This window comes from Canis lupus, chromosome 27 (genome assembly GCF_011100685.1).
Source record: "Canis lupus familiaris isolate Mischka breed German Shepherd chromosome 27, alternate assembly UU_Cfam_GSD_1.0, whole genome shotgun sequence".
NCBI classification, from domain to species: Eukaryota; Metazoa; Chordata; class Mammalia; order Carnivora; family Canidae; genus Canis; species Canis lupus.
The window spans coordinates 26,760,660-26,781,643 of NC_049248.1; the positions used below are offsets into that span (position 1 = coordinate 26,760,660).

At 44.0% G+C, this 20,984-nt stretch overlaps 1 protein-coding gene across 7 annotated transcripts in view; it reads right to left on the reverse strand.

Annotated features, from left to right (window-relative positions):
* Positions 1-1,163: 1,163 nt before the first annotated feature.
* PTHLH (parathyroid hormone like hormone) overlaps positions 1,164-20,984 on the reverse strand; it is a 119,597-nt gene continuing 99,776 nt past the window's right edge. The window contains exons 1-5 of one of the 7 annotated variants that reach the window (XM_038577151.1): positions 12,180-12,301; positions 11,964-12,064; positions 11,459-11,581; positions 5,140-5,562; positions 1,164-1,641 (exon numbers count right to left, since the gene is read on the reverse strand). In XM_038577151.1, the coding sequence (XP_038433079.1) occupies positions 1,632-1,641; positions 5,140-5,562; positions 11,459-11,559 (534 nt within the window). In that variant the 5' untranslated portion in view covers positions 11,560-11,581; positions 11,964-12,064; positions 12,180-12,301 and the 3' untranslated portion in view covers positions 1,164-1,631. Of the gene's footprint in view, positions 1,642-5,139; positions 5,563-11,458; positions 11,582-11,797; positions 12,327-14,646; positions 14,820-20,984 lie in introns of those variants that run through there. The other 6 variants (XM_038577148.1, XM_038577153.1, XM_038577150.1 and 3 more) reach the window with 6 other exon arrangements.

The following is a 20,984-nucleotide window of genomic DNA, read 5'->3' on the forward strand; positions in this document are numbered from 1 at the left end:
GCTTATTAACATAGATTCACATTTCTTACCAAAAGAAAAAAAAATAGTAAGATGGGCCCTGTTTTGAAGGCTTGGGGACTCAGTGAAAATATGAGTAAGTTCAATCTTTGAATATTTGAACATCCTAGAAACATACCAATCACCTACAGCTCAGACCAATGTCTCCTTATGTGTGTGTATTTCCTTTTTAAAATGTTCATAGAATTTTGGACCATTGAAGTTTCTTGAATGCAGCATTTAGTTGTTTCTTATAAATGTGTGTATCTATCTACCCACTGGAATGAGAGAGTCTTGAGGGCGTTACAATATTTCACTTCTTGTGCATCTTCCAAACATCTAATAGGTATCTAACAGGATTGGGAGCATAAACAGAATACTTCCTAAATGTGTGCTTGCTTGATACATAGACTTTTTGTTTTGTTGTGTTGTTTTACTGATGAGTCGTAAGCTGCAGAGAGTTAAAGAAAAAATTCTGTAGAGGGAAAGATGTTTGTTTTCATCCAAACATAGAAGGAGGAACAAGTAGGATGACACTCACAGTGGAAATGGGATTTCATATGGTGTTACACCATGCTGTTGGTGACCAAAGTCCCCAGAGCTGTGAGTGATACAACAGGAGAGCAGTCTTCCTCAGTGAAGGGTTCCCCCCACCCCCCCAAGTTGTCACATAACTCCAGGGACTCCGCCCCTTTCCCTTTCTCTGGTAAAATCCTCAAGTAGCCCTTTTATGCTTATTGTTGTTACCAGTAAGAGCAAGCTCTTTCAAAATCAGCTTTACATTGGTGAAAATTACCCCGGCCTTAAAGTTCCTAATCTGCCTCTCTCCCTTTTTTCAGCTTGGACTGACTCTCTGGACTGAGTTTCTTTAATCTTTTATCCTGACTTCTCTGCTTTTTTTTTTTTTTTTCTGCCCTCTCCCATCTTCACTTCAAACTGGACATAGTTCATAAAAGATGTCTAGGTAGTTCAGTCATTCTATTGAATCAAACTTAAATATTGGACGAAATACATTTTAAGTGGTTTTTAACTAAAAGCTAATGTGAAAATGTTGGAATATGTACCAATATAAACATATTATACTTAAGACCATATTTAAATACAGTTACATGTTCCTTCTAGTAGAAATCTTAAAGGGTATACATAATTCACTTTCTGAGTCATGATGTAATTTAGATTATATTTTATTAGACATTCTTTACAAATTTAAAATACTGCTATTTTTACATGCACAGAGGAAAATCAGTTTGGATAATTATATTTAGGCATTATTAAAATCAACCACAAAATAAAGACACTTTATTGTGTCATTTATCAACATACTTGATATGTATACCTAAAGTGCATTATGTTACAAAAAATAGAGAAATTCAGCAGCACCAAGATACATTTACAAAATAAATACATCAGTTGACAAAATAAATTATGGTAAATGTGATAATAATAATTGGATTAGCCTTGGCAAAAAAAAATATTCACAATGACCAATGTGCAGTTTCATAGAGCAATGGGGAAGACAGTTTTATTCCAATGCATTTACAGTATTTACAGACAATAAATATTTCTAATACTTTCCATATGTTCACTATTACAGAATCCTGTAATACGTCCTTTGAAGGTCTTTGCTAAAAATTTCAATGCCTCCTGAAAAGAGAAGGAAGGGAAAGAAGAGGAGAAAATAGGTTAATTCACCCTAACAAATGAAAAGGCATAAAAAATAAACATAGAATTACAATGGTAAAGATTCCAGGGATTTCTTGTAAATATTCCCAAAAAGAGGTATCAGTGGGCTCCACCTGATTCTCCAGAACCTTTGCTATAGGCAGGGTCTTCAATATGATCAAATGATCAATGCAGTGCAGGAAGAGAAAGGGCCTGCATTTCTAATTCTATATCTCTGTCTGAAGGAGACCCTGGGAGAATTTTCCAAAGCTGCCAATTGGCAAGTCTGGGAAGAGAAGGGATACATTTGAGAGTCTGGGAATAAGGCTACGTTGTACAATCTATCATCAAATACACCTTGCTAGAAGTTTATTCCTCAGCGATCCCTGATGAAGGTGATCCAAAGGTTGCTTATTCTGTTCAGGTTTCCATTTGGCCAATCTTTCACTAAGATAATGGCTTTTAGGACAGTAAAGTGTGTGGCTTGGAGTAAATATTGGAAAGATGCATAATTAAGCCGTATGTTTGGTTGATGATTTGTTGATATCAACCATTCCATTAGCTGTCCTTAAACAGTAATGAATGAAACTATTTTTGGATTTTAGTTTTTGGAGTCAAAACTAAGAATTAATTTGTCTCTCGCTCTGCTGGTTTTTGGAACTGATCTGGAATTAGAAATTGAGAAAGCCCATCTTAAATTAGAGAATAAGAATCAATTGATTTAACGTTTAAAACAGCAGTGTTTATTATGCAGAATAAATCACCATCTGGGATTGACACCTTTTCTAACCCTTTCTAAAAACACTATAGTGACAGTATTTTAAGATAGGCTAAGAGCATTTTTCTCTGCTTCTCTCTCTGCCTTTCTCTTCTCTTGTGTCATCTATTTTAGTGGTTTCTAGGGAAGCAACTATAGAATGGAACTCAATTGGCTGTGCCATTGCATTAATAGCCAGTGTGTAGGCAGAGTTTTGGATGGCAGACCCATATGGGAGTGAGACCTACAGAAGAGACAGCTCTTGACAAGTTAGGAACTTTATGTGCAGCTTGAAGAAAGAAAAACAAGCTGAACATTTAGGGGATTTTAATGTCTTAAGAAATGGCCTCTTCACCAATAGTTTTGATTGGAATGGCAAAATAGCTCCTAATTACAGAGAAAATAATTTCAGATTAAAAATTTTAATGGTGGGTAGATGTGGATGTATGTTACCAATAAAATCCAAAAGACCATAAAACTCAATAATTTGTGTGCTGTATCAATTTTAAAATGTTCTTGTACTGAGCAGCATCTAATGACTTGAACTTAAGAATAATGTAAGCAGGGAAGGAATGAAGAGTATTTTGAACAATTATTTCCTCAGAAGGAAAGAAAGAGAAAAGGAATAAAAGACCAAGGAAAAGATCTTTTAATTATATTTCCCCTTGTCCAGCCAGTTTGCTTGTTAAAATGGCACATTTTGGAACAGCCAAGCAAAACATATAACATGACCTGAAAATATATGTGTATATTTTGTGTGCGTGTGTGTATGAAAGCACTTGAGAGTCTCTTTTGAATATTTAAAAGCTTTTGTATTATTTCTAAGTCAGTATTTATGAAGGCAAAATATATGGTAACTAAATAAGTCCTACTGTATCTGGACATCTCATTTGCAACATCAAAAATTCCAAAACGTAGTTTCCAACATTTAAACTATATATTCCCCACTGGTTCATGTCAGAGGAGCGTGTTAGCTGAATGATTTCTCTTAAGAAATACTACTACATATACTGAATAATTTCTCTTAAGAAATACTACATATAAGAAATACTACATACGTGCTTGCCATATCATCAGACCTCAGATCACTGTATAAGAATGCAAAGAGACTAAAGAGAGGACACTAATAAAAGACTGTTTGCTTACAAAACTTTAAAGTAGTTATTCTGAAAAGATTCTCTTTGGATTAGAACATTTGCATGGCCCCATATATTCTCATCAGTACACTCCTAAATTTCCCCGATATTCTCTGCACCTCTCTTGGGTTGTACTGGGAGAGTGCCAACATCCGGCTGCCAAACAAACAGTGCTTTCCATGAATGTCCCTCACAACCAGGGAACAGAAAGGAGAAAGTAGAAGCATTCTATTTCTTTCAGTCCTGGGTCTGGATTTGATTAGGCCACTGCCTAATTTTTACTAGATCTCCTTTAACTTAGGGTAGCTTTGGGCATAAGAACTGATGAGTGCTGAATTTCATTAAATTCCCAGATACTTCTAAGCACTGCAAATCCTAAATAAATGAAATCCATAAAAAAATTATACTTTTGTTTTTAGAACTCTAACATATGTATGTACACACACCGAGAGTAAGACAATGGATAAAAATAGGTTCTGACAATAAAGCCCTCGCATTAGGAATAAATATGTACAGTTAAGATCCTATCTCAAAATACATTGAATATGTGCTTTGAGCCAAGATTTATAGAGTTCTTTTTTTTTTTTTTTTTTTTTTTTTTTTTTTTTTTTATTTTTTTATTTTTTATTTTTTTTTATTTTTTTTAGATTTATAGAGTTCTTTACCCACGATAGATCCATTAAGTATTTGGAGACTAGGTCATTCACTCTGCTGATGGTTTCTCTAGTTTTATTATTCCTTAGTTACTGAAGTGGAAATATTTGTCCAAGATAATTAGCATTTTATATGCTATTTAATGATGAGTTTTGTCAACCTAACTCAAAGAGCGAAGTGATGGTACACAGGTTCAAACTCCCCTTTGAAACATCACTCCGTAATCCTATCTCTACTAGTCAGAGGAAAGGCCTGCAGAAGTAACAAGGGACTCTAATTAACGAGATCATTAGCTGCATATGACATGTCCTTGTGTGGTTTCCTCTTTCAAACCCCACGGGAGAGCTAGGCTGAAAAGTAAAAACCAAGAAAAGATCCTGTTGGTGGCAATGCCCGAACCAAGTTAAATATAATTAAATGAAAAATGTGACCGACTCAGAATTGTCTATGGTATGGTATTGTTCTGTAGTGTTCATAGATAATTTCAAAGCCTTCTGTGTCTGCCCCTGAAGTGAAAAAAGGTAAGAAATGAGAAAACGGTCCAGAAATTTTGCCAAGGTGTGAGAGTAGGGGAATAAATACACTTCGCCAGCAATTGATGAAGGTGGTCCCTGGCTTCTGAAGCCTGACTAAGAAGAGAAATTCTTTAGTAGAGTAGTTAAGGACTGGTATTGGGGTTGTGATGGTGGACGAAGAGAAACAGGTTATCCAACCCCTGTATGCATTTAAGGGGTGGGAGGACACTGCTTGAAGGCAGATGATATACTGAACCATCTTGCTTTTGTAAGCTTTTAAATTGTGGAGCGATTGATAGAGGGACAGGAAGGGAGGACATTCTAGGTTTGTCCAAGCCTATGGACATGGTGGAAGGGACACTAACACACCCCAGCTGAGAGCACCAAGGAAAGACTATGAGGCATAGAAGCCAGTTACCGTAAATTGAGCTCCAGCGATGTCGCTGAGATGTCATATGGGTGGTCGCCTTCTAGCCCACTTTCAGCCACGCCAGAGTTTAGCCAGGCAGACCGAGTTCGACGTTTCTTTTTTTCCTGCTCCTTGCGTTTTCCGGGTTTGCCTTTCTTTTTCTTGCCAGGTGTCTTCAGTGGCTGCTCCTTGTATGTCTCCACCTTGTTGGTTTCCTGAGTTAGGTATCTGCCCTCATCATCAGACCCAAATCGGACGGGGTGGTTCTTTGTGTTGGGAGCAGGCTTGGAGTTGGGGGAAACCTCCGAGGTAGCTCTGATTTCTGCTGTGTGGATTTCTGCAATCAGGTGATGAAGGAAGAATCGTCGCCGTAAGTCTTGGATAGATTTCCCCTTGTCATGAAGGAGCTGATGTTCAGACACAGCTCTTTTGCTTTAAGAAAAAAAGGCAGGAGAGGAAGAAAAGAATTTTTTAGTTGTTGGTATAAACCTCAAAGACAAGAGGAAAGGCCTTTAGTTTTCTAGTTGGTCCTATACAGAGTGTAAGCTGGAAGGGCAGCAAGCTTGTGGAGCGGGGATAGAGCAGGGTGGGAAGGGAGTGTGGGCACTTAGGAGTCTGCAGCCCCAAATCTCATTTATGCTATTCTATCTAGATCTGTGACTTTGCTGAGAACATCGGCCTCTCCACTGAAAAGGAAGGAGTCAGATTCAGAGATTTCTAGGCTCTCTTCTCAACTGAAAACATTATGATTCAGTTATTCTCAGCAATGGACAGAAACCACTAAACTTATTTTCACATTTTTCAGACTTGTGTTGGGAAAATAAATCCAGAAGTTCCAGCTTGTGAAATTAAAAGGAGGGTGAATTTACCTGACTACTCACCCAGGCACATGCACCTCACACACACACACACACACACACACACACACACACATACATGCACACACACTCTGCTCCCCTAACAAGATGCCAATAGTACTGAAACTCAAAGAACTGCAAGCTGTAAGAGTAAAAGAAACAAAGGCTGAGGATGACGTGAGCAGTAAAGCCTGTCGAGGGAACTATCTAACAGACTGAATTTTAATATGATAGACTACAGGCTACCAAGGACCTACCTACATTTGAAAGCCAAGTGTCAGAGAGAGACAGAGTACGTGTATTTTTCTGTAAAGTAGTGGGTAGTGTCTTTAAAACGGTTTTCTCTGTGTTTAAATTGAGATGATTCTATTTCTCCCATGCATCAAGTTATTTTTAAGTTCAGAATTTCAGAGGGTATTATCCTTAATTGAGACATTCACTTTTCTACTTGTTCTCTTTGTCCTAAAAAACATCTCTAGGAACAAGTATGAAGTGACTTTTCTGTTTCTTTTTTATTTTTTTAAATATTTTATTTATTTATCATGACACACACACACACACAGAGAGACAGAGAGAGGCAGAGACAACAGGCAGAGGGAGAAGCAGGCTCCATGCAGGGAGCCCGACATGTGACTCAATCCTGGGAATCCAAGATCATACCCTGGGCCAAAGGCAGGCACTAAACCACTGAGCCACCCAGGGATTCCCCGACTTTTCTGTTTAAACAACACTTTAATGAAAATATAGTGGAAAAGAATAAACTCATCTCCCATCAATCCATTCAGATGGCAGCCTGACTCTTGTTTAAATGTCCATCCACATTATTCTCCACATATATGATGAACCATATGTAGGGGTCACATACATTAATGAGTCATATCATGCCCTGCTTCAACCCCATCTTACCTTACTCCCATTTCTACCACTGTGTAACTCTTCAGAGTGCTTCATTTTCAAGTGTCTCAGGGTACCTCCCAGGGCTATCTACCATGTATTCCTACCTCTCTGACACACCATCGCTGGGTCCCTTATTTGCCTTCATTAGTACAGCTTTTTTAACTCCTCAGAGAAAAAGAACGATAAAAATGGCATTATCTTCATTTTATAGGTAGGGAAGTTGAGGTTCAGAGAGATTAAATGACTTGCCCTTGCCCACAAAATGAGAACAGATAGAACCAAGCATCTAAAAACCAGGTCCCCTGATTCGGAAGCCAGAGATTGCCTTTCAACTACCTCAACCCTTTCTCCTATGGAAGCAGAAGTATATGTTGAGGAAACCAAGAAGTGAAGGGCATAGAGTAAAAAGCCTGAGGTGGAAACCCTGACAGTGGGCAAATGGTAGCAATGTATCAGTTTCCTTGAAGGCCAAGCTTACTGCTCCGAGAAGTCCATTTTTTCATCTCCCAAATAAGGAACTAGGATTGCTAGAGTTTGGATGGTCCCTGGGGAAATTGAGAGATTTCTTAGGTGTACTGTGAACCAAAGAGGAGTAAGACATGAAAATACCAGCATTACTTCTCTAGACCCGATAGCCAGTATACCAGCTTCCTTTTAGTATTTTGGTGTGTGGACCAACTTTAAGCCATGCAGCTTGTTCAAAAAAGACATGACTTAATGGAAAGGAATTTAACAGGAGCCTGGCTTAAATGAGGCATGAAGGAGTCTCTCTTCCTTTTTGAAGGTGCCATATGTGACTAGATTAAAATTCACTTAGTTTATGGTAACAGCTAGTATTCTGGAAACTTTTAATAATATACAAATTTGAGGTTTGGGCACAATATAGTTATACTCTCTAGTAACATTTTTAAAGAATAGGACTGAATTAATTGCATATTTCCTAAGTATTGCAGTTGAATAAGTACCTTTTAGCAAAGCGTCAATTAAAAGAAGTTCTTAACTAGTGATCATTTATAGTATCTGGGGTTTTATTTCTTTCGCAATTCCTGGCAGATAACCACCCCATTTGTATTGCTCTCCAAATGTATAATACAGCTCATTCTAGCTTAACCCCAAAGCCAAAAGTTTTAATGGTCGGTCTGTCCTAATCAGGCCACCACTGCTTATGCCCCCTCTGCCTGGCATATACGCCTGTCATCTTGGCCAGCCTGTCAACTGTGAGTCACAGTGCCTTCTTAACCCAAGCACTGCACTTTCCCAGGATGGTTCTCATGAGAAAAGGAATGATCATTCTATCCTTCTGTTTTATAAAAAGTCTACAAAGATGGTACAACTCTGTCCAGTTTAAAATAGCATTTCTCTTGTGAGGTACAAAGCTTCTTTCTGCCTTTTAGGGGTAATTGTTGATATAATATTAGAAAACAAAGATTTCCTTAATGCTAAATCTGAAATGCTGTTAACACCACGAACGGTTCAAAGATGTCTGCATTTAAAATATTGTGAAGAATGGATTTCTGACCGGGCAACTGAATTGGAAGATCAGGAATATAATCCTATCTTTATCATCAACAAGGAATAAGATCCATAGAGCATTTTATTTACTTTCAAAATATGACATGAACTGACACCAGGGTAAATAACTAGCATGTACAAACTGATATATATAGGTGAGGAGCAATGAATCCAAATTAAGGAGGCTTTCAACTTAGAGAAGTCTGAAATATTTAAGTTGTATATACAGCCTCAATAACAGTCTATTATTCTATTCCCCTGCGAATATCCCATAGCACAGTAGTTCGCATGGCATTTGTTACAATCCTAATATGGTATTGTATGGCCTGTGATTATTGTAAAATTTTTTTTCAGAAATATGGGGGAAATGCTTAATACTGATAACTATGGATTCAGTCAAAATGTAGCTCTTCTGCTCTAAAGAAAAATCATCCTCAAGGAAGTTTTCAGGGAGGAGAGTCAATTCAAGGAGCTATCAAGGAACGCAGGGAGTAAAGGGAATGATGGAACTGCCTCTTCCAACACGGGAAAGAGCAGCATGTTTGTGCTGATGCTCAGCTACTTAGGAAGGAGTCTGGGTTTGCGAAGAAAAGTTCTGTGGTACATGCGCAGGTCAGGGTTCGGGTGTTAGAGTGAAGATGACTCACCACAAGTCCCTTCCAACCCAAATGACTCAGTCAGAAGTAATGCTTTTCATTAAATGGAATAGACCCAGTCTGGCTCCTAAGCAAATCAGCCAATTATGTTTTCGGTTTCTGAATCTGCGGGAATTCCCTATCTAACTTAAACACAAAGGTTGCTATCTGCCAAAAGGGGGACAGAATTGGGACAAGAATATCTGTAGACCTCACTCTCCAACCTCCAATTTATTCACACTCTAGCTCCACTAATTAAAATCTTCTGAACTATCACAACTTATAATTGCTTCCTTGGGTGGCTTAGGAAGCATTATTGTTGTAGTGGTCCTCTTCCCTGCTCCCTAAAGTCAGGGCCTCCTTAGAAAAACATCTAAAAGCAATTTCCCCAATCCTTGGTGTGAAAAGTAATTGGGGTGTAATATGTTTGATTATATGTTAATATTTCTTTCAAGAAATTAGGTTGATTTCATGTAACAGTAGACTAATATTTTGTCTAGCACACAGAATTTACTGTTACTTGGCAGCAATGCAAAAATAATGACTTGTTTTTTTAAACTCCATGTGGCTGTGATAATTTGATGAAACATCTTCATCTACTGATGATTTCAGCCTTCATGAAAAACCATGGCTGTAATATGATGATCTATTAGCCATTAACTATAAGAATGTTTTGTGGTAGTTTATAACCATCTGCTGAGTGTGAGTGTTTAACTACAATATTATATTTCACCCACAAACAAAACTGTAACAGAGTCTCTGGCTGTTAAATGGTTTCTGATGTGTATTTTGCAAGGTGCAACAAAGAAAGAGTTAAAAATAGCCTTTAGGACAACTTAGCACTATTTTTATGTCATAACTGTGGATTTAATCATGGTCCATTTACTGTTTCTCAAAAGAGAAAACAGGTATTTCTCAAGCCACTGTTAAGAAAGAACTGGCTCAGTTCCAAGACACTGTTTCTCGGCCAGTATTTAGGCGTGCTTTTAAAAATTCACTCTTCATCTGTATTTATATATGGACTTTAAATAATTTAATACAAGTCTCAAAAGGAGCAAAAAGTCTGAAGACAATTTTCAGAAACACATCAGCAAAATGCTGATTTGAAGAATACAATGCAGCTTTATCTTCAGTACAATGTTCTACACAATTTGCCTTAGGAGATTCATAATAGATTTTCATTTTGGTGCCAAGGTTCAGACACGTCTAAAGTAATTTCATTTAAGGATTTTCTGCTGTAATAATAATAGACCAAGGGCACATATAAAACAGTTGCCTTTTTGTACACCCTCGGGAATTTACAAGGAAGCACCATGAACTTGATTGTAAATATTGGATATTGCTATTTTTATTGTTGGTGTAAAAGCTCCTTAATTCCTTCTCCAGAGGCAAACTCCTTTCAGTTCTCAAACTTTTATGCTTTTCCCATCCTGAACACGGAGTCTGCAGCTTAAAGATCACCCAAAGATGGCATTTACACACATTACCGTACTGCTAGGTCCAACAGATTATTAAGATAGTGTTACTCTACTGCTCTTCCAACTTTTCAGTCACACAACATGGTAATATTTCTCCGGTGTGCTTAGATGTATGATTATGTTAAAGTCAAAATTATCCTTAAGAGAACCACCAAACGAGAATGCCAAAATACAAGCTTTCAGTCTACAATGCAAATATTTGACTCCAGATTAAAGAACTGTTAGCAATAATTCCAAGAAAAAAAAATAAAAAAAAAAAACAAGTTTCCACACCCAATATTCATTTTGGAGTCAAGCACTCCAGCGTTCCTGAACTGTATCAATACTAATGCTGGAGCTGTGCCATTGCAAAGTTGTTACTACTTTATTATATAATATGCCTTCATTATGTAATGTGGTCCATTTTATATGCTTAAAATTATGTCATTCATAATAAAGTCAGATGTAAGGCTTTTGCTTTTCACACACACACACACACACACACACACACGCACACACACACACACTGCCACCCACATTCAGTTTGTAAATCAAACGCACACAGATGTAGGTCCTCCCCGGCTCCCTCAGCCTCTTCCGAGTTATCTCCCACTTGTAATCAATCCTCAGGGTTCCCCCAAACCTTCCCAGGTCCTGAAAGTGGAACCTTCCCCTTTCACTGGAGGCAGATGAGCTTTGTCTAGCGGAGATCTCTGCGCTCCCTCTTACGGAAACTCCTGGAAAATTGGTCTCTCCTGCCTGTCTCCCCTAGAGGTCCGACCAGTTCTCCCGCCGGGGTTGCGGGCACGGTCTCGGCCCCCCGGCAGGTAGCCGGATCTCCCCGCTTTCGGAGTCGGGCAGGGAGCATCCGTGACCGCTGCGAGCCCTCGGCAGCGCCCCAGCCTGGCGGCCTCTCCCACTGGCCTTCCCAGCCCTCACCCGGCGCCCCGGGGAGCGCGGGGGCACTTACAGCCGGCGGCCGAGCTCCTCCACCGAGCGCCCGCAGGAGGGCACCGAGTAGCTCAGCAGGAACACCGCGACGCCCCACTGCTGAACCAGCCTCCGCAGCATCGTCCCCTGTCGCTCGCGGGACCTGCAACAGAGCGAAAGGGCCCGAGGGGTCAGCCCGCGATCCCCATCTCCCCCGGACTACCACGCTCCCCGTTTCAGCGGGCTCTCCAGCAGCCTCTTCAACCCCAAGGGCATCTCCCAAGTTGCAAAGAAAAGAAGAAGAAAAGAAAAAAGAAAAAAAGAAAAAAGAAAGAAAAAGGAGCACACGCAACTTTCTCTGAAGCCTCTCAGCACTTACTTATTTAGGAATCAGCTACTGCAACTGTGCTTTTCCCAAAATCACACAGGCGAAAAGGGACCAAAAGGGGGGGGAAAAACAAAAAGAAAAAAAGAAAAAACCAAAGCAAAACAAAATCAGAGACGGTCCTCTGAAATAACAACCACAATGAAATGCTTTTATATACGCATCAAGGATGAGCAGCGTGTGGACACGTCTTCCCTAGCAAAGTCTCATTAGATCTGGCCGGCACTTCTCCCGGGTTCGTGGAGCCGAGCTGACCCCTTCCTAAAAAGAGAAGAAAAAGTTTCCCCCTCGGAAGTCAGCTTCTTCGCGAACTAGGCCGTCTTGCTCCAGAGCCACTTGTAGAGACCCACGTATATATACATAGCTGTCCGTCTACCTCCTCTGGTGGGCTGGTTGCTTCCGGAAAGTTGATGCCGCACACCCTGGGAACAAGTTTCAAGTGCGCGTGTCGTCGACCAGGAGGGCCAGGTGGCCAGGAGGGCGGGGAGGCGGCGCGCGCAGGGGAGGCGGCGGCCCGAGCGGCCGGGCAGCGGCGGCCCCCGTCACGGGCGGGGAGGCATGCCGGCCGGGCGGCGCAGGTTGGACGCGAGTTGAAAGCCTAGCGGAGGAAGGTTCACACGCTCCCGGGCAAACCTGCCGGAGAAGTGAGCTAGTCGCAAAGAGGTGGCGCCCTTGGAACGCGCGCGGGGCGAGCGAGGGCGCGGGCGCGCGGGGGGCGGGGGCGGCGGCGGCGGCGGCGGGGAGCCCGGGGCTGGGAGTGCGCGGCGAGCGGCGGAGCTGCCCGGAGGCGCGCCGAGCCCCCCCACCCCGCCCACCCCGTCCACCGCGTCCACCGCGTCCACCGCGTCCACCCCCGTCCACCCCCGTCCACCCCGGGGCGCCGGTCCAGCCGCGCAGTCCCGGGGCCGGAGCCGGAGCCGGGGCCGGGGCCGGGGGCGGATCCGCTGGTTCCCGCGGGGACTGCATGGCGGAGCGGCGAGCGGAGGTCCCCGAGGGCGCGCGGGCGGCCCCGGAGCAGCCCCGGCTCCCCGCGCGCCGCAGCGGCCGCGCCCGGCTGGACCCGCGGGCGCCGAGGCCGCCGAGGCCGCCGGGGAGCAGGGGCCGCAGGGCGCGGGCGTCCGGGATCCTCCGCGGGGAGCTCGCGAGCGGTTGACCCGGGGCTTCAAGGAGCCGCGACTCCAACCGGGAGCTCGGGGAACGAGATGGGAACCCTCCTCCCCGGCCCTTTCGGGGGACCCGCTGAGTGGGGAGCATCGCTAAGGCGTGGGGGTGTAGGAGGCGGGCTGCAGAGCCTAAGCTTAGAAGAGTCCGAAAGACTTGAGACTTCAGGTCGGGATTGCATTCGTTGCTGTCTTGGAACAGCCGAGGACGTGTGGCGGTGGTCCCGGGAGACCCGCGTGCGTGCTGCACCCTCCTTTGGACTGCCGAGGGGCGACACTCCTGCGGCGCGCACGCGGCCCTCCGGCCACCCGCAGGCCTCTGACCCGCGCGCCCCCGGGCAGCTGCGCTCTCCCCCGCAGCCCACCGCAGCCCCCGCCCAGCCCCCTGTTACATATTCTGGGATGGCCCTATCCGGGTCGCTTCAGCCCGCAGATGAAGCGGAACTACCGCTGTGTACGCTGCTCGGCCTCGGAGGAGCGAAGGGAAAGCGGGGGACTCTTCCCAAACTATTGGGCGGGGAAGAAGGACGGCCCCGAATTACTGGGCAGTATCATCTGCAGAAAGGACTGCGGCGGCTGTGAACGCCCGCCCCGCGGACTCTATCTTTCTGAAATGAACGCGGGTAGTTGGGAACCACTCAAGGGATGCTTGTCTTCCAGACAGACAACCCCACTGGTACGTTGCAGCACTCTCTGGAAGGCTTAGGGAGATTTGAGATGATTTCGGGAGCCTGACCTTTATCAAGCCTGGCTTCCTGGCGGATGCTCCACAGATTTTACCGACGGTGGGTGAAACAGCGCCCTCTCCCTCGCGGGGCTCGGCTCCCTCTCCCCCTCCTTAAGTGCAGATAGTCAGCCAGCAGTTCACATTAGCTGCTTAGTTTGGGTGGGAGTCACCCCTTCTTACAAGCTCCTTTCTTTCTCCCTCATTTGATTACTCTAAACTCCACACTTAAAAAACTTGGCTTCCTCCCACTGGAAAAAAAAAAAATCTGGGAATTTCCACAATTCCCTCGTTTAAGAATTTCTAAATGTTAGATCTGTTTGCATGGCATGAAAAGACAAAGTATCAGCGCTCAGAAATGTCAACCTTTGAACCCCTGACGCTTTCTGATTTATAATAATTTCTTTCCAAAAAGAAGCAGGAGCCTTAATGTAACCGTTAGATCTGAAGGAGGAAAAAATCTAGAAAGAAAAAGTAAATCACAAATGAACTATTTAATAGTTGCAAGTTATTTAATATTAAAATGATAATATTTGCTTCCACAGTAAAAAAAAAAAAAAAAAAAAAAAAAAAACCCAAAGGTACTTAGCCAAATTTTAAACTACCCAGGCTTTAAAAAGTCAACCCTCTCCCAATAAAAGGTTAAAAGTCAGATCGAAAATATCAAATCACTTAGGCCGTAAATAAATTCATTATACTCTGAGAACGCTATAAATTAAAGACTGGCATCAATAGACTGCTTTGATTTATGTTGCTTTTTCTACTAATGAAACGAAATTGACTCTCCTCTCCCTCCTTTCTTTTCCCCCACACACTCTTCTGGTGTTAATGGCAAAACATCTATCAAATATTTTTAGAATTTCCTCTCCTCCACAAAAAGAGAAAATATAGACACAGGAAAAATAAATAGTCTTTATATACTTGGAATCCTGAAGCTTCCTCATAATGTATTACTTCACCTTTTCCTTGATTTACAGTCCTCTCTTCTCTTCTGGCCAAACGAAGGGGATCTTCTCAGCAGTCTCTTCCAGAAATTAATTTTTTTTTTTTTTTGCTTCAAAAGAGTAAAATGAAGTCTTAAATGAATGAAAAACTTCCTAAGGAAGCGTTTCTATTCTCACTAAAGGCAATTATTAGAAAGCAGGTACCTCTTCTAAGCTGCCTTGTTACTTCAAGCAGAAATTCTCCTCAATATATACTCGGGACCCTGCCTTTCTGCCTTTCTGAAAAGGATATTTTCTGACATCATAATCTCATTCCCAATATAACTGAATAACCTCCATGATAATGCTGAGAACACATGACTACAAATGAGATGACTCCACACTAGGAGGGTTTGGGTTTTTTTTCCCCCCCTGGGCTTAGGCGGAGAGTGAGTGCCAACAGAGGCTGAATGTCTGCTTAGGCCTTGCTTTCACCTAAATGCACCTTAGCAAATAGGAGGATTTGAAGGCCTGTCTTTAATCTGAAGTATTTCCATGTGAAGACAGGTTAGCATTGTGAGATCTACACCTACACGAATGCCTAGCTCATGAGCAAGCCCCAGACTCCCATCTTCCAGTCCCTCATGGCAGCATTATATGCCAGTTTTAAGAAGAGATTTCTAAATTTTTAAGTTCACCTTTACTCCCCAATTCATGTTAAAATAACCAGTTTATGTATATCTCCAGGGTTATTTACTACTGCAATTTAGTAAGACAAAAAAACCCTAACACTTATGTTTCGCTTTTTCATCTCTCTTTTTCCCCTCCTCAGCCCCAACAACCAGCAAATAAATATACTAACCAAAAAGGTACTTAGAGCTCTTTAGGCAGTGCATCTGGGCTCAGAAATTCCCTTATGGCCAATCAGCATCCCTTATCTTATTACCAATAACATTTGCCAGTAGTTCCAAGGTATTTTTTTTTTTTAAATCCTATGAAACCAAACAACTAAACTCATCCCTTCTCCTAAATTTTTCTTTGTTTACATAGGGAAGTTTGCAAAATTACCTCAAGTAAAATTACCATTTGATTCTGCTAAGAATGCAGTCTGAGACTTGAGAGGAGGCTGTTACCAGCTGACCTCAAGGTAGCACAAAGGGGGATGCCATGCCTTTAAATCCCAAGCAGGTTTAGGAAAGGGCGTGTGACTGTTAAATCTCTTCCTAGTTAGATGATAAGACCTAGAGCCTTTCTTCTCCAGGAACAGGACTGTCTGCTGACATCTGCAGGAACTGCCTCAGGGAGCACTGCCTAGACATGCATCGGGCTGATGGGATTTTCTTATTGGAAAAGTGGGTTTCACACCATCCTCACCCTTCCCTACGTCCTGGGCAATGCTCAGCTTTCCACAAACAGGACCAGGAAGTTCAGCAGTGCGGCACTTTTCTCTGAGACCACAAGCCAACGTGAGCTCAGAAGGTCTTTAGGAGATGGGGGTGTCTAGGGGCCCGTTCGCCATGGTCAAGCACGTGTGCACCTCCTAAACCCATGACCATCATAACTCCTCTGAGGAGTCTTCTGGCCAAGGATGGTGCTCCTGTGTGTGTTGGGTGAGGTGGGGGGTGGGGATTGGGGGGGGGAAGTTGGGGAGCGGTTAGGAACAGGAGTCCTGATATCCTGGACTGATGCCTGATGGATGCCCTTGGCTGGGCCCAGTTCTTGGCTCCGGGAAGTAGGCAATTCTGAACTTGTGCGAGACCACAGGGAGAGCCCCACCTGGCTCACACGACAACCCCTCAACCTGCAACTGATCTCCGGTGGAGCGGTGCCACACAGGCTTCCTGGCCGGGTCCCAGCTCCTCTGTGAGTAGAAGAATTGTCCTTTCTTAAAATGTGAGAGCCCTGCTGTCTGCAAGGCGCTGCCCCCCCCCCCCCCCCCCCCCAGCTCGGGAGTCACTGGGACCTGGAAAGCTGTTTACTTCCCCAACACCATTCTCCATCCCTGCAAAACAGGGCAGCTCCCAACCTCTCCCCAGAGCAGCACCCAGAGTAGGGCATCCTACTAGGATCCTAGTAGGATGCCCATAGCCTCCGGCACAAAGACATCCAGCAGCCTCGCTTGGATGGGCGTCGTGTCTGTTGCGCTTTCAGCCTGTGACGACGGTGTCGTCGGGTTCCGCTCGCCCTTCCTGGGACTCCTTTAAGAAGCGAGGCCTCCAGGAAAGCTGCGCCTTCGCTCTGCGGGGTATCCCGCCTCCGTCAATGCGCGCCCGACGCAGCAAGGCGAGGTGTGGGTCTCTTAGGGAAAGAGGATCTCGGAGGAAGCGTGCGCACCCCTCAACGGTCTATATCAGCCTCCCCCTGCCTCCCGCTACAGAATTAGCTCGCCCCTTTGCAGATGCTATCTAGCCACCCCCCCACCCCTCCCACCCCCCCCCACCCCCCGCCCCATGTAGGATGCTGGCTTGGCTCCCGGGGATCCTAGGCTTGCTGCAAAGTTCAGAAGCCTGGGAGCCCGTTGGCAAGTCTAGCTGTGTTTCCTGGGTTTGGGGGGCTTCCTTCCCTGGGAATCTGGCTTCAGGCTCGTCGCACAGTCTGTCCCGAGCCGTAGAAACCAGGCCTTCGCGCCCCGCCCCGTCTCGCTGGGTTTTGCGCGCGGTTTCGCTCCGGGGCACAGTCAGAGTCGCCCGCCCAGCCCTCCCAGCCCCCCCGCCTCCTCCCAGGAGCCCCCCCAACCCCCGCTCCCGGCTGCAGGCGAGAGGAAGCCTGGGGAACAGTGTGTGACCCGAGGACAGGGTCCGAAGGCGCGAGCGAACTTCCTCCAAGTGGGGCTCTCCCCTCCCTTTCCCTCCTGGTCAATCTATGACTCAAACTTGACATAAGCCCCTGGCAGACGGTGACGACAAATTCCCGGTGGGGGTGGGGGTGGGGTGGGGGAGGAGAAGGGTGGGGGCAGATGCACCCCACCCTGCCACCGCCACCCCCTCTGCGCCCCGTCCGGGTCCGGGTCCGGGTCCGGGTCCCCGCGGGGCGCTGTGCGGGGACGGCTCCCTCCTCCCCGAGCGCCGGACCCAGCCCCCGGCCCGCCAGCCCCCCTCCGCGCCTGCAGCTCGGGAGCCCCGGGCCCGTCTGTTTTATTTCATTTAACACGATCCGCGAAGCCAAGGCGGGGTGAGGGGCCGCGCCGGCGAGGAGAGGAAATGAAGGGACTTGGAACAAAGTCCTCCCTGCCAACTCTCTCCGTCTGATTCTTCGAATCCAGGGGAACCTTAGAGGACCGGGGTGCGGGCAAGGAGGGCTATTCATTCTCCAAGCCCGCTCCGTCTCTACATAGCGGCTCGGTGGTTGCACTTGGCGATCGCGGGGGTGTGCAGAGCGTGGAACACCTGGCCCCTCTCCAGCGCAGAGGAATCCGGCGAGCCGGTGGCTCCCGTGGAGTTTGCGAGCAGCGCGGAGCCGGCTGGGGGAAGCCAGTGAGCTGTCCATGGTGGTTAAGAGTCCTGGACGTGCGTGTCGGGCGGTCCTGGCGACGCGCAGACCCCCCCACGCCGGGGGCCTGCCAGCCACCGAGCCGCTGCGCACCCGGCACGAGGCTGGGTGTGCTCGTTTGCACGACTCCAGGACGCTCTGTCACAGAGGCAGGACTCCAGAGATAGACGGAAACCAACTCTGAAGTCCAAATTGTGGGTTTCCTTTTAGCTCCTTCCTGAAGGTGTCTTTCCCCCCTCGGGCAACGTTTAGCTTGCTTCGAGAAACGCTGGTCCATCCAGCAGCCTGCTGCTGCCTGCCCTTCCCTGCTCTAAGGTTCCCTCCTCAAATGAAGGAGCATGATGATGTGGGTAGGCTTCTCCTGGAGAAGCCGGGGAGTATCGCTATGGTGATGTCCACAAAACCACTTTGTTGCCTGGGAAACTGCTTCTGGGAGATTGTCGGATGTCTCGGAGCTTTCCTAGGGGGTGGTTGGGGTCCTGTGTAGAGTATTATTGCTCAGAGGACAGACTTCTTTATTATTCACCAGAGCCCTAGAACCCTGTGATTGCCACTCTTAGGAGGAAAGGAGGAAACAGAAAAATTCCCATGGAATATGCGATACTGTAGGTCCATTCTACTGAAGTCGATTTTGCCCAGTTCTTGTGACATATTTGTTTATGAACCCAGTTAAGCTCTTATACATATGTACGGCAAAGAATATTTCGCCTTTTTGTCACCACATCTTACCTTTTAATTTCTCTTGTCAATTCTCACCCCTTAATATAAAAAATAGTGAAAAGGAATAAAGGGGAAAGGAGAAAAAATGAGTGGGAAATACCAGAAAGGGAGACAGAACATGAAAGACTCCTGACTCTGGGAAACGAACTAGGGGTGGTGGAAGGGGAGGTGGGCAGGGGGTGGGGGTGACTGGGTGACGGGCACTGAGGTGGGCACTTGACGGGCTGAGCACTGGGTGTTATTCTATATGTTGGCAAATTGAACACCAATAAAAAATAAATTTATAAAAAAAAATTCTCACCCCTTATCTCTATTAGCCATTCCATTTTCATCTGAATAACAAATTCCCTTAAATACTAAGGAAAATTTAAAAATATATGTTGTAAACATTTATAGCTTTTATTTGAATTTTGTGCCTTTATTTATGAGGGCATATCTAATTAGCATCCAGTACATAACAGATCCTTTTATATATTTCTGTATAAATCAGAAGATATCAGATTGGAACACATTACTTGTTTGTTTTTACCCTTCTTTCTTATGGTGGTGCAGTACTTAAAAAAAGAGAGAGTGTGTATGTGCTGATAAACCACCTTGAGAATACCTAATTTAAAATAGAAAGTGTGATGATTCAGTACTTTTTCATAGCTTTTGTCTCAGTTTCTGGATCTACAAAAATAAAATAATGAAGAAAGTGGAGTCTTTCTATATATTCTTCCAAGTATTTTCCCAAGTCAATAAAATTGATATAAAGCCTTTACTTTCCCCTTTTCTATCAAAATGAATGAAATAAGACTTAAATGTGTACCCAATTCCTTGAAAATTATGAAACTGGGATAATAATATTTTAGCATTATTATTTTGTAATCTAGATTAGTTTTGTTCTATGAATTCTTTGATAGTAAACCTCCCCCATACACCTCTTTACTCTCCTTTCATCGAAAGGAGAAAAAAAAATAAAATGGTATAAATAGATTTCATTCTTCTATCCTTTATGTGCTCATAACTTAAGGAGCTTCTTCCCCCTACTTTTCCTCCTCTCTATTGGTAGCTTAGCATTTTCCTCTGTCCCGTGGTGATATCAATTGAGAATTCTCCCTTCGAAGTTTATCTAAGTCCCCAGTTTCTTTATTTTTAGAAAATTAGTTTTCCTCAACAGCTCATTTATTAGATTTTTAAGATTTCGTTCTTTTATCCATTAAATTTGATAAATTTATTAGGGAGGGTTTTAATCCTTCTCACCAGCAGCTCCGTTAAACCTGCTGGACTGTTTTTTCTGCTTTCAAGAGCAAAATACTCAATTGGTATAATTGTCTATGACCTAAAAACAACAATAATAAAAAAAAATCTATCAGTTTCTCATTTGTGTTCTGCTTACCTTCCTAATGTGCCCAACACTGTTATGCGCCCAGAGTATCTGGAGGTATCTGTAGAATCAAATTGAATTGTAGCCCTTCCTACTTGCACTTTTGAGAAATGAAAGTGTAGTTTTAGTTATTTTAGATCTGTTTTTCAAAATTTGTTTATAAAGCTCTTTGATCTGCTACTGGGAACATTTTTTTTTTTTTGTAAAGCATATTCTTTTTAAAATTGTGGTGGATTTGGGGGCATCCTGTGTCTCATTCAGTCTCAAAAGCTTCTTTCCTTCATGCTTAGTGCATGTATTACATACTTTCCCTGAAGATATTTCCCTCTCCATTTCATTTGTGCTTCACTGCCCAGAGACTGGTAAGTGAGGGGGAAAATGTGGACTTTTGATGTATCATAATATACTGAAGTCAATTACTATGTGAAAGTACTTATGTTAAGAAAATTTAGACTGACCTTAGCAGAATTTTCTTGCACTTTGTTCCTTTAATTCTCATCCTGCTAAGCTGTAATTATACGTAAAACTGCCAAAGTATTTTTAATGGTAAAAAAAAAAAAAAGAAGAAGCCGCTTTTTGTGGAAAGGATTAAAATTTTTTTTTGTCCTATAAACACAGGTCATATTCTTTGTAAAGCTGTTCTTAACAGGCAAAAATGTACATGCCTATAGCAGTTAAATTACTCCTTAAAAGACCTATGATGGCCTTAAATGGAGCAGGAACTCAAGTGTGGTTGATATGGTTCCAAAAAACCCCCATTTTAAAAGAGTTTCATTGTCGAGGTGCACCAGGATGTTCT